Source organism: Siniperca chuatsi, linkage group LG4 (assembly GCF_020085105.1).
Source record: "Siniperca chuatsi isolate FFG_IHB_CAS linkage group LG4, ASM2008510v1, whole genome shotgun sequence".
In the NCBI taxonomy this organism is placed as follows: domain Eukaryota; kingdom Metazoa; phylum Chordata; class Actinopteri; order Centrarchiformes; family Sinipercidae; genus Siniperca; species Siniperca chuatsi.
The window spans coordinates 22829659-22843192 of record NC_058045.1 but is presented as its reverse complement, the minus strand read 5'-3'; the positions used below and the strand labels follow the sequence as shown (position 1 = coordinate 22843192).

At 39.3% G+C, this 13534-nt stretch overlaps 1 protein-coding gene across 3 annotated transcripts; it reads right to left on the bottom strand.

Moving 5' to 3' along the window:
* Positions 1-956: 956 nt before the first annotated feature.
* bbs2 (Bardet-Biedl syndrome 2) lies at positions 957-12217 on the bottom strand. Of its 3 annotated transcripts, none has more exons than XM_044194144.1 (18): positions 12065-12217; positions 11401-11535; positions 10912-11139; positions 9194-9319; positions 8707-8769; positions 8382-8459; positions 8029-8133; positions 7690-7776; positions 7398-7533; positions 6674-6813; positions 5483-5612; positions 5216-5387; positions 4974-5103; positions 4709-4828; positions 4429-4566; positions 3998-4110; positions 3215-3363; positions 957-2199 (listed from the first exon to the last, which is right to left on the bottom strand). In XM_044194144.1, exons 2-18 carry the CDS (start codon positions 11515-11517, stop codon positions 2093-2095), a joined length of 2139 nt encoding a protein of 712 aa, XP_044050079.1. In that variant the 5' UTR covers positions 11518-11535; positions 12065-12217; the 3' UTR covers positions 957-2092. The 3 variants fall into 3 exon arrangements, with proteins under 3 accessions (XP_044050079.1, XP_044050078.1, XP_044050080.1); XM_044194143.1 differs by having other exon boundaries at positions 12043-12197; XM_044194145.1 differs by lacking the exon at positions 3215-3363 and having other exon boundaries at positions 2057-2199.
* Between the last annotated feature and the right edge of the window lie 1317 nt (positions 12218-13534).

The following is a 13534-nucleotide window of genomic DNA, read 5'->3' as shown; positions in this document are numbered from 1 at the left end:
AAGCATACAGCTTAACATTTATAGGCTCAGCCTGCTTTTAAAGTAGCTCTCTGTTGAAAATGTTGTCCTCGGCTATGTTGTGCTGTAAGCAGGCAACATATTGAAGTGAGTGTCATAAAATATTTTCAATATTCAACCTTCTTACTAGCTTAAGCAACACAGCCACACAGGAGAGCGCACACAGACTGCAGACTGGGTCTTTACTGAACCATATGTAGCACCTGTAGAATACAGCTTGTGAGTGAGCATGTGTGTTTCCAATAAGAACTATACAGAAAGTAGGGGGTTTCTGTCCTTCCAACCAGCTGGATGTAGTGGATAGTACAGCTAAACTGACAAAAATGTATACACCCTAAAAAAAAAAAAAGAGATGGTATGCAGTATAGCCTACATGGCAGATGTATGTCCCAAAACTGGAACGGCCCATTATTTCAAGCTCATGCTGTGCATACAGTTTATGCTCAAACCGCTCAAACCTGCAGAATTTTATCTTAAATTTTAGTAGAGATCCCAAAGTTTCCAAAATTACTAAATATGTCGGTCTGAAGTTAGGAGAAATGTGTGTAAAACGATGCACAATGAAAAACTGGAACAAGCTGATACAGAATATACACAGTATGATATTGCCAGGCAGTGAGGAGTAAGATGTTTTTTAGCTACCTTAAAGTTAATTCAAATTTCTTTTCACCATGATCTGTGCTGCTATCTTCAAGAAGAGACTCTTGGACTCTTACAACACCAGATTCTTGCCAGGTACAAAACAAACTCTAGTGACAGGAAACAAAATGTATCCAGTATGAGAAAATGAGACTAAAATGTTCTCTCACTGTTTTTATACACACTAATTCTAGCTTCCATCCAACCAGAGGTACACTCAGAATAAACAGCTGAGCGGGCCAACGTGTCTGAGAAGGACACCATTCCCTTATGGAACTGCAACAAAGTGAACTTACACAAACTTTTAAAACATTATTTAATAATAGTTTCTGCCACAAACACAAAATGATATTTAATATCTGTGATTCTGTGTACAATCTACAAAAGGTAAACAAGTTCAACACACAGCATTGGTCCTCTGTGACATTCATTAATTTAATTTTCTTTGGCTACAAACAGCACACAAACACACAACAGCTGGGAGCAGAGAGCTGAGTCTGAGTGAGCTGTCACAAAGAACTATCAGGGCCAGCAGTGACTTCAATGGCACGACTCTCTATCTGAGAGGAAACTGCTCTCTGTCTTGCTCCAGCTGTGCTCTCTCTAAACATCACTGCATCAGCTCAATTACACAGTCAGGTACCGTTCCAGCAGATACTCATTTTCTCAAATGTGCAACGTCACCTGGAACACCTCTAATACATTCGATGGACATTAGGCTCAACTATTTCTTTCTTAACTCTTAACTACTGATGCTATCAGATAGTATATGTGAGCGTATAACTGAAGAAAAAGACTAACTTTTGTTTTGCACGAGTTTTAGACAACAGCAATATGTTAAACCTTTGATTTAAAATGAATTTCTCATTGTATTCAAGCAATGTTTGTTCTATTGCTTTTGAGAAACAGTTTGGGGAAAGAGTCCACTCCTTGTTTTGGTTCAGCTGAACTCTCTAAACAGTTGTGTCACTCCTGCCTGCTGACTCCTACACTAGTTTTGACAATTATTTATCTAAGCTGTAACTGCGCTAAATCAAGCTCTTCCAAACAGCCACAGAGCTAGACTGAAATGGATGACAATTTTGCCAGTGCACTAAGCCTGTGGTCAGCATTTTATTTCTGTGAGCTAGCAGAATTTCAAGTTTCAAGTACACTCAAAGTATTATGGAGCTGGTGCCAAATGTTGCTTATTCCTAAATCATGGAAAAAGATAGATTAAGGCTACAACAGCATCCCCATTCCACAGTCTTAGTGTCTTCTGCCTTTCATGTCCATGTTTAGGTGTCTTCCCAGGCTCATCATTCTGGTGAAACATCCTTGCTGGATGTTTGAAATAGATGAAGTTCAACATGACAGTACTGATCGGTTGTGCTTGTGACCATCCCTCTTCTTTCAATCTGTTTGTCCATTCCTGCATTCCCCCCTCATTCCACCCTCAGGAGGATGCAGTGCCAGCTCTCATGATCCTGAAGAGTGCATTGATGTTATTGCTCTTGATGGCGTCTCGACAGGCAGAGATTACTTGGTTCTTGGGCTTACCCACTGAAGATAAGAAGGAACAGTGACAGCCAGATTAATATGAGAAGACAAGACAGGTATGCAAGATGTAACAACACATAAAGGTTGACCCAAATGCTTTTAAGGTCCTAAGTTCATTTCATTGCCATTTGATACTTAAATCAGTATTAATATGCCTGTTATTTTTCTTCTTCTTAAGGATCTCCCTATGTACTTTGTTATTATCGTTGAATACATATTATTGGTGGGCTTTTGGTGTTACTTGCATCACTGCCATGGACAAAATAAATGTTTTATCGGCTTAATGTGTCCTGACTGAAATGCAGAAATTTGCTTGTTAATGTTTTGAGACAAAATGTTTTTAACCAGAAGTTGAGCTACAGTTCAGAGCCACATCTGATGACGACAACATATAAATTGACAATATGTGATGAGATGAGTGCTGTTTCTCTGCTAAGTCAAAACTCTCTTCATATCTAATACACTACATGTTGTATGATGCAAAAAAAAAAGGTTGTGTTTCCAGCCACATCCAAGTACTCTGCAAAGCATTAAACTGACTTAAACATGTGTTGCAAACAATATTAATTAGATGATTAAACAAACAGACTGCTTTTTTGTGATGTGATTGGACATAAAAACTGAAGTTTCACATTCTATGCAAGCATTCTAATAGCGCAGTGATTAAAACAAAAAACAAGTAGCCCCCCACCCACATCAGCAAAGCTTTGAATAGTCACAATGTGTGCAAAAGCTTTGGAGCTCAAAAAATGGATGCTGGTAATGTCCTACAAGATACAATGTCCAATCATGCAAAGACTAGAGAGAGCAACATACCTGAAACCAGGAACACACATGCACTACATTCTAAAAAACTACCCACTCTACAATAATATTGATTGTCCCAGACAATCCCTGACATGCACATCCTCTCTCTCCTACCAGCCCAAATACAGTACTGTCATTAAGGAATTGTGGTTGTTACAGTGTGTCTTACACATACACGTGCACTCACTCACGCACGCACACAGTGGCCTACCTCGGAGTCTACCAGCCCGCTGTATGGCCTGGTTGACAGACTTGAGGCAGGCCAGTAGTGCGTTGTGGTTGTTAGAGCGGATTTTATACTCGTTGATCAGATCCCTGTTTAGATCATACAGCTCTCTGTAACGCTTCTTTGTAGTTGTCCTACAGAGGGCAAGAGAGAAAATCAGAGAGGAAGTATGTGGAACAGAGGGGGAGAAAGACTAACAGTGAGTTGGATTGGTGTGGGGGAAAAAAGACCATATATCAGTATTATCAACTTATGGTGAAATATACTCTGAACATTAAAACCTTCATGAAGGTAGGATTTATTGCAGGACTGTTGTATTAGACTGCATTAGTTTTAGCTAGGTGTACCTAATAAACTGGCAACTGAGTGTTCTTGATATTTTTGATACAATCGCTCTTCAGAAGTCACTAGTTAGACTTTTTACAATATAGTAGACAATTTTCACAGCAGACATTTGGAATTATCATGGTAAAAAAAGCACAAGTGGAAACGATAACATTAATGATGCCTTTTTCTTTTTGATGCCTTTAAACAAGCCTGCACAATACCACAGCTCTGGAAGTGCCTGACCTAAATGTCATGCAGCCATCAAAAATGTTATTAATGACACTATGACATGTCAATATGTCTGCTGAGAATGGTCAGACACAGAGTTTCAGGTATTGTCCATGTGTTGCCTGTATTTCAAATATAAGGATTATAAATGAGACCAGTTTAATATACTGTCACTGAATAAAGTAGGACTCTATGCATATTGTGGCAACTCACATGTCACCCATTAGGCGAGCATCCTCTGCTTGCACCAGCATGTTCCTGATGTAGTTGGAGTGGTCGGCTATAGCTGCAGTTAACTTCTGATGAACAGAATGGAACTCATCCACCTAACATACAGATATTTAAGACTCAATATTAAACCACAGCACCAACAACATGTTGTACTGTAGAAACAGGTCATGGCTGCAATTTCACTTGTGTCAACTCACTCAATTCTCTAACTTTTAGGTCACATTGAAAACAAACTATTCACTAAATTCTCTATCCTGACAAATACAGAATAAATTCTTCATGTGCTCCCTGACTTCTCAACTTTGTAGTCAAAGTTGTATTCATAAAGGTCAAAGTACATGTAACAATGGACAGAAGGTGGAATAAACAGCATAAAATGTTTATGACAGGTTTCAATCTGATTAAGGCCAAACCTCAGTGAGTGTACTGCGTAGCTCCTCAAAGTATCCGGGGAAGTCTGCTTCTGCTGACAAGTCCTCTATTGCCAGGAAGGAGGCCAGTGATTGGACCAAATCTCCTGCCAGGTCAATGTCATCAGTTCTCAGAGTGATCTGATTGGGCAAATTAAGAGATTAATTAACTGATTTTAGTTGATTTAAAAGGAAATGCCAGGGGTTATTGGGTTATTATTATTATTATCACTATTATAGTTGTTGTTATTATTATTCTTTTATTTGTGTATATTATTTGTACCTGTCCATTGCTGGCCATGCTGATCGACAACAGTCCCCCTCCTCTTAGTGAATTAAAAGTGACATCAGGAGTGTCTACTCCCTCTGGAAGCAGGAAGTTCTGATTCAGCCACATCGCCACCTACACACACATGCATGTAAACAATTACATACATACATACATACATACATGCATACATGTTATTGCCTTGAACATGCTGTGGGACTGAGTAGAAGCACACTTCCTATTGTTCTCTGTCTTCCTGAGAGACACTGTGACAGCCTACCCGCTGTGGTCGGTCGTTGATGCTGAAGGTGACCCTTCCAGTGGGCGGAGCAGCTGAGGAGTCAACTGTGATGTCATACATGGAGAAACGAGGCAGCTGACGAGTGATTTCAAACACGTGGAATTGGGTGCTGGAGTGGACAAAAAGAATGAAGCGCAGAGAAGATGGGTTAATTACATGGGAGGAAAAATACAATTATTATATGACAGCACACACACTTGCCTTACTCACACACATCCTACCTAGTTTTCCCTCCAACAAATGCTTTGATATGCAGATCTACTGGTATATCTTTTGGGGGGACAATGGGGACTAGGACACAGCCTGACAAGTGCTGGGCACTGGGGTGGACAACATGGCTCTCCCCCTCAAATATCCCCTCTGCGAAGATGAGCACTGCACGGATAATGGTTTCTGGAGAGGATAAAGGAGAGATTTAGGGATTTATTAGTATTCACTAAGTCCTTGACATGCTTGACATTCTTAGCACAAGTGCTAAAACACTCTACCATTTGGTGTTGAAATGCTGAGCTCTACATGAGCCTTCTGGGCCTCTGTAGCAGGTCTCACTGACAGCGCAGTCTGGAGCTGAGTGTTGGCTGGTATGACACCCATCCCACTGTTTGTCTCTGACACACCCTAAAATAATAGTACAGTTTGTGTGGATGTTAGCATATACAATCATATTCAGCCAAATGTCAATGAAGAATCCTGTCATTATCTATATGAAGTCTGAAACAAACAGGGATATGGCCAAATATGATGAGAATAAAATGTTAAAGGGGAAAAAATCAAAAAGGGATTTTAACCAAAAAAAAGATTACGACTAGAATTCAACATCATTCAAAATGACTGACCTTAAGTGCTGCATAAAAGAAAAGCTTATTGTCATACTAGCTGCTCAGGGCTAAAGCTTAATACACTTTAGAAAACAATACAGCTGGTTGGCTGGAAAATGGAGAAGCTGTGAAATGATACTGGCTTTCTGGCCTATTATGATGTATTTGGTCTAATAAGGCAGGTATTGAAGAATCGAGCCCCTTCATTGGGACACGCGCATGTTACCTAAATCGTTTGCATAGCAGTCTTCTTGAGTTTTTTGGCCTAAGGGTGATGCTGGCAGTCAATGTGGTAAGCAACTTTTGTGTTAGCATGGGAATCCCATTGTAAGTTACAATATGTTGCCGCAACCAAAATGACAAAGCACTAGAAAGTATTTTCTGTCTCACAGAATTGTATTAACTAGTTTGAAAAAGTAAATTGAGTCTCTGTGTGCTTTTGCTCAGCAAACAGGTATTTTGAGACATTGACGCTTTATTGAGACATTTGAGCTCAAAGTTGAGAATCTGACCTGAGGGTAGCACTCAAGAAAAGGCCCAGGAGGTCAACATCAGTGAGATTAATTGAGGATTATTATTATTATTGTTGATGCATATTATTATTTTTAAATTTCAAGATATCATTCTTCACAATATCCTGTCAAGAACCAAAAGGTAAAATGGAAATCTACATATCACCATATTCAAGGAACAAAATCTTCTGGAATCTATCTATCTTTGAATATATCATGTATGATATTAATAAATGACTGAATACTATCACATATGTACTTTCTGTATTTTTGCATAATGTTGAAATTTTAAAATTAATAAAAACCTAAATGACAATAAATAAATAAATGACTGAATTAATATATGTACCTTGGCGTTCTCTTCATAGTTGCGTAATTCCAGTAACAGATTCTGTCTGCGTTGGCTGAGCTCTCTAATGAGGTCCTGTTCAGCACTGGAGTCCATGAGATTCCCTTTAAGGTCCTTACTGGCTGGCAGGTAACCACGGACTACAAGATACACACATTTACAACATCGATGAGATCCTAATCCAAGCTTAAGGGTCAGTTCTCCCAAATCATGTTAACATGTTTGCATGCTATGTCTGAATCAAGCTAAGTACGGCTGAGGCTGACAGGAATTTGGTCATTATTTTTTGAGGAATCTTGACATGAACTAAAGTATTAAGGAAGTGGAAATTGTGATCTGCTTGGAGCACTAGATGAAAGGTACCACAAATTAAATTCATTAAATCTCCATTGTATTCAGATGACAGCACAAGTCTACAAGATTTAGTATTTTTTCTAACTTGGGTTAACTTACCCTTAAAAGAAAAGAAAGTGAACATGCATGAACACACACACATATAAACTTTCCTCTTTCTTACAGTTATGTAACACTTAACTGGTAGGTAGTTAGTGAGCTATAGCTGATATGAAAGGACAGTAACACAATAAATGACCCCAAAAAAAAATATAAATAATTGTGACTCCAGGAACACACACAATGGCCCAAACTCAACCTGTTACAACATGTCTTCTTATATACATATGTAAGCAGAAAACATACAGGCAGACACACCCAAGCAACATACCCTCTCCCTCTATAGATGTGCAGATAAGTTGTTTCTGCCCATCCAACCTGTAGTCTCCCTCCACCACTCCAGCCACAGAAGAGGAGAAGTTGTCTTTGAAAATTACCTCGCCTGTGCGGTCACTACGAGCATCAATCTGAAATAAAAGGGGAATGTGATCAAAGACTGAAGAGCAGCTAGAGATACTACAGAAATGAACCAGTTGTTGTTTCCAAAAATCGAATGACAAATCACATCTCTGAAGTGTGAGAGGTTGTTTTTAGATGCCAGGCCTGCCATGTTGTGTGCTGACCTTTCCATTGGACCAGCCAGTGATAAGCTCCACCACCCCGTCAGCATTCAGGTCAAAGGCATGGATGCTCATTGCATGATTCTTAGACTGAATGGGGAGAGAAAAACACATTATTAAAAAGGAAATGAAGACACGTTACATTTAAGGTATGGGTGTTTGTAAAATGTCCCTTAAAGAGTGTGGACTCAATCAGTTAAAATACCATGCTCATGCGGGCTCAAATGGTTAAGGACATGTAACAAGACATCGGACAGTTTGCATGACAAAAGATAGAGAAGGGAGGGACACAGACATAGAACAAACAGAGGTGAGGTTTTCAGACGGCAAGGCTGATGGTACCTTAATCCTCCAGTAGCGGGCAGTGCGGTCATAAACTCCTACGGTGCCATTAGCCAGGGCATAGCCAAACCTGCTGCCATGCATATGGCATAGTGATGTTACTGTCTGTATGGAGAAGGACAGAGGGAAAACTTGTCTTGTCAAAAATATTACTCTGCTCCAGTACAGCACAAGACAGATAAGAGGATCCACAAGATATAACTAGTAACAGTGCAATGATGATTACAAATAATATTGTCGACTGTCACAAAACATAATTTAAAGCATATAAAAAACACACTCTTGATAGTATTGATGGATCTTCTCTGGAGTCAACAAGCTTAAAAAGAGTGAAATGCATTGCATCCATTTACCTCATTTTCAGTCATCTCAGACACAAGCTCATCCTCTTTGAATACCCTGATGTCAAAGTCCTCCGATCCTACCAGGAGCTGTAAACACAATACAAAATAGCTGACGACATTCTTTTGAATCAAAAAATTACCATATTAATGTGACTGAATCTTTAATTTAACTCATGTCTATAGTACAGACACAACTGTAAACATTTTTAAAGTAGATAGTTATAGAAAACAGGAGAGAGATAGGAGGAAGACACGCAACAAAGCTCCCCAGCTGGACTCAAACTGCAGATGCAGCAGCCACGCAGCATGTGTCTCAGACCTCATTACCTCTTACCTCATTTTTCCCATCCCCAGTGAAGTCACAGAGCACCAGAGATCTGACATTATCTCCAGTTACCTAAAAACAAGATACATCACGAATACATTCATTTAGTTGATTCAGCCATTTAAAGTAATGATCAATCCTGACAGGGATTGAAAATAATCGTAATGACAAAAGTTGCCTTTGCTTATCTACTCATGTAAAATGAATAGGCTTAATCAAATAAATTGGGCAGATTATCTTGTCCAATGAGTGGCTGGACAATGGTTGGATATACAGAAATATAACAAATGAAAATGAAAGTTTCACAAATCATTGGGAACATTTTTTTCACTTATTAATGCAATTCCCTCATAAGGAACTGGAGTTGCTGGTGCTAAAGTTTAATGAAGTGTCACTGTCTCATGAATTGTGTGTTATATTACTATTCAATGAAAGAATCTACTTGAATGTGAGACTGTAATGTATTCTGATATTAAAATGTTGTCTTAGTTCTTACTGTCCAAAAGTGGTCGTTGCCCTCATAGTCGAAGCCTTGTAAGGCGCAGTTCCCTCCAATGATGGCGAGAGGAGTCGGGATGTCCCCGAGTTTCCCCAACACAATAGCATTTGCCCCATCCGTCACCTACACCCACACACACACAGAAGAAACAGAAACAAGGTCCCCTAAGGTGAAATACTGTCAGCAAGGCTCCTCTGCTGTGTGTAAACCACTGCTACTTGAACCATTCTTACATCTTCTTCCATTTTAAAGTATTCAGTTCTACACAGACACAGCATAGATGGAGGGAGGTAATGTTTTCACTCCAGTTGTCTATTTGTTCACAAAATCACTTAAAAAGTCGCAAATGAACCCTTAAAGATGAACCCTTAAATGCATAGGTGTTTCTTCAAACATTCCTACACACCTCGGGTCTTTAGTGACCCGGCACTTATATAACGTAGTTTAAGCCATATATTAAAATCATATTGCTTGTAAGCTTTTAAGGATATATTATTAACAATAGCAAACACACAAAAGATTTATGTATTTTGCATTTTATGAAATTTTTACAATCATTTGTGGATGTAAGAATTTTTCCCCTGAAATTCATTAATATATTTCGGCATGTTCATGTTTATTCTGTACTATCTTACACATAGCCTACTGTAACTTCTCATAGACTGACACCAAACCCAAATTAGCCAGCAAAGTAATCACAAATCACAGCCGCTTGCTTGTGGTCATTGCAACATGGTTGTGCACACTGCGTGCACTGCTCCACAGTTTTGTGGCCAATGTGGCAGATGTGGCATCTCCAGCATTTTTTTGTGGGAGTTCCTCAGCAGAAGCAGCTTTGTTTCTGGACAAACCAAAAATCACATTTTGGAAGTTGTGGCATCTCTTTCCACAACTTGCATGTTTATAGGAGCAAGGTCGAGGCAGTTGAGATAACTATATGAGGTTCCCTCATCAATCCTAACTTCTCTTGGGACCGCTACTTGGACGGTATCTTGATCGCTGTGCCATTCAAAGCTCATGTCGTCTGAGCTAGCTACGTCATTCTCAAGTTCTGCTTTTGAATGACCTGATTCATAAATGACACCAAAACAAATTCCTCATCATCAGGTACATCTTCATTTCCAGAGCTACTGTCATCGAAACCCACAAGTATAAAAGAAAATGCTGCTCTGCACTATACCTGACACCCAGGTGCTGCACCATCACGTTACTGTTACAGTAAGCTAATATAAACAAACTTTTTCATTATTGTGTCTGTATTTATTCATAGTGACAGTGACACAACAGTGCCATCATGAGGCCAAATAGGAAAAAAACAACATGACGTGCTATCATGTGCATCCAGCATACATACCTCGGATCTCTAGCGACCCTATAAACTCTAAACTCTAGTCTTTTTACATTAGAAAAACTACGCTTTTTTTAAAATCATTTTTGATATTTTGACACCAGAACATTGTTAAAAACACAGTTTTAGAAATACAAAGGACTTGAGTGCTTAACTGAATTAAATTAATGAATTAGACAGGGTGTAATGTAGTCCCGCTAAAGGCCTGAGGTATACATTTAAGGGTGAAGCAGAAATATAAAAAACAACAACATTTGTGTCCTCTATGCTGCAATATACATTTTTCATTGTAATTAGTCTGTCTTAAACTCCATTCCTGGTAGGACCTATGACTACATCCAAACTTATTCTCCTCAGCTCCACTCACCTCTCTGTAGAATATATCAGCATTGTCATGGACATCATAGGCAAGTAGGTTGGTCTGGGATCCCACCAACAGTGTGTCCCCAGTAGTGTTTGGTCCCAACGTTCCTGCTGTCAGACAAGTGACTGCCTGGTTGATGTTGAGGAGAGAGATGTCAGAGTCCTGGGTGCTCTGGCTCAGTCGGTGGGCAACAGGTCTCTGACCACGAGCATGAGGGTTGTGGATAAAAACCTTTAAAAGAGAAAGAGAAGAGAGTTGAGGGAACAAGGTGAAAACATATAAAGTATAAGGTATAGTAAGTATTAAAAGTAAGTGAGTTTAAGTCTAGAAGAGATGTGGGGAAGTATTGTTGAGTGAAAAACAAGCATGGGATTTGTAGTTAAATACCTGAGAAAATAAAGGAAAGAATTATTATCATGTACTCAGACAATGCTATATCTACATTATTCACCAAAGTTATGATGGAACAGTGAAAATGTTCATTCTCCTCACCTTTCCAGCCTGTGTGGCTGCAGTAAGGCATGGGTGGACTCCATCAAATTTCCCAACAGTCACCATGCGAGGGTTAATCTTGTGATTCAGCTTCAGAGTGAATATGGGGACCAACATGGTGCCTACTGTATATCCCTAATCAGACAAGAGTAGGATGTAATTTATTATTTCAGTTCTTTTCAGATAGTCATTTGAAGACTGACAACACAAGCACATGAGCAAAGTAGAATGCCATGCAAATAACCGAGTAACAATGCGTGATTTTGCTACACTAATGTAATTACAGGCTTTACCTCAGACACCCAGTGGAGAGTCCTGTTGCCTAGCAACAAAGAGTGGCAAGCTAAAGCTTTTCATCTGGCTAATCTCCCAGTCGTTTGCTATACTTCGATGTCATTTATACAACAAAAAGACATCACGCATGACTCTTTAACATATCGTAAGCCCTGTATCAATACCAAGTACGATATTAATCATTTGGAGGAAATAAAATCGCCTATATTTGCCTTCATTGCCTTGCAAGCCTAGCATGACTAGCTAACGCTAATGTCGCTGGCTTCAATGTTGCCGGAAACAACTCCAAACTATTGACGATACTAAAAACAACCAATATCGCTGTTTTATTGTTTCGAATAACCGTACCAAGTTGTGCAAACAATCTCACCAGGCCTGCTCCTCAGCTGAAAATGTTGAATTTTGGTTCAAATGAGCTTGCCAGCTAATGAGCTAGCTGGATAGCACGACAACGCAGCGTGAGTTGACAGTCGATTCCCTGCCAACAATCACTTCCTGTCTGCTGTTTTCAAAATAAAAGATTCTGGTTTACTTTCTGCATAGAACTACGATGACAGAGCAGTACTTCAAGTACTTGTAGGTCTACTTTACCCGTGTTTTTCCCTTTTATGTTACTTTCCACTTCCACTCCACCACATTTAAGAGTAAAATATTGTACTTTTTACTCCACTGCATTTATTTCACAACTATAGCTACTTTTCAGATCTAGATTTAACATGTAGATCACATGATCAGTTTTTAAAATACGATGCATTGTTATAGATTAACCTACCCAACATTATATAAAGTAGTTAAAATTTGCTCCATCTTGACAACATTAATAGGGTCCTCCAGTAATGTAGTGTTGCACTTCCATATAGTTGAGGTAGTCATAAACAGATTTTAAAAAGATCACAAACGGAGCAGCAGAAGCAGTATAGTATTATTCTCCAGAATAGACTGTATAAAAGAAGTAGACCTATGTATAAGTAAGTATAGACCAGGCTCCAAAAATGCTGGATCCTACATTTCCCATAATGCTATTGGAGAGCATCTTTAATTAGACCCTAGTTGCCTCCTAAATGGTCACTTCTTTCAGACGTCTTTAGCTGAGCAGGGCAGGCGTTGCCCTGTAGGGGAGAGGAGAGGAGAGTGCCATTTCTTTGGGGCACTCTGAGCACTCGGTTCCAGATTAAACTCCCTGGAGTTCCATGTTTCCAGACGTGCTGTTGGTGTGAGAGCGCTAATAAAGTTTCTTTGTTTAAGAGTTAAGTCTTTCTCCATCTCTCTCTATTTCTCCTTCTCTACACCACCTGGGTGGGTGCGCAAACCTGGGCTCCCTAACGCACGATGCGTTGGACCCAGAGCTAGAGCAGTTTTCTCCTGAAGGGTTCTTTCTTTCAAAGTTCTTTGTGTTAGACCCAGAGCTGGAACAGGTTCCTTGAAAGTTTGAAGTCAGCCTTCACCATCTTCGGTGTGGCTTGGGATTCAGCGTGAATCTCCGTCCGATCTGGTCTCCCGCAGTTGTCATCCTTCCATCCAGGGGAACAGCATAAGAGTCTTTCTGTCAAATTATCACACATATTGTCCCAAATTATTATGAATATCCTGAAAGAATAGTTTTGTTAATACAGAAAATGGTAATCCATACTTTGTATGATATCATAATTTCTTTACATAAAGAAAAGTTCTTGTTAACAGGGTCTATTGCTCTTTGTTGGCATCAACAAGACAACATCAATTTCCACACTCTTCTTATATTGTTACTTAATGTAACACATATATTATGGCATGGCAAAGTTACTTTCTTTGTTCCTTTAATCTTAAAGTTTATAAGTCCTAGTTTTAACTTGAAGAACAA

Coding starts and splice junctions, on each gene's coding strand:
- bbs2 (XM_044194144.1), bottom strand. CDS start 11,517: ATGTTGGTCCCCATATTCACTCTGAAGCTGAATCACAAGATTAACCCT. Junction 4,567..4,708: donor GCATGGCCAGCAATGGACAG/GTACAAATAATA, acceptor TTGCCCAATCAG/ATCACTCTGAGAACTGATGA. Junction 2,200..3,214: donor GCGGGCTGGTAGACTCCGAG/GTAGGCCACTGT, acceptor TCTTATCTTCAG/TGGGTAAGCCCAAGAACCAA.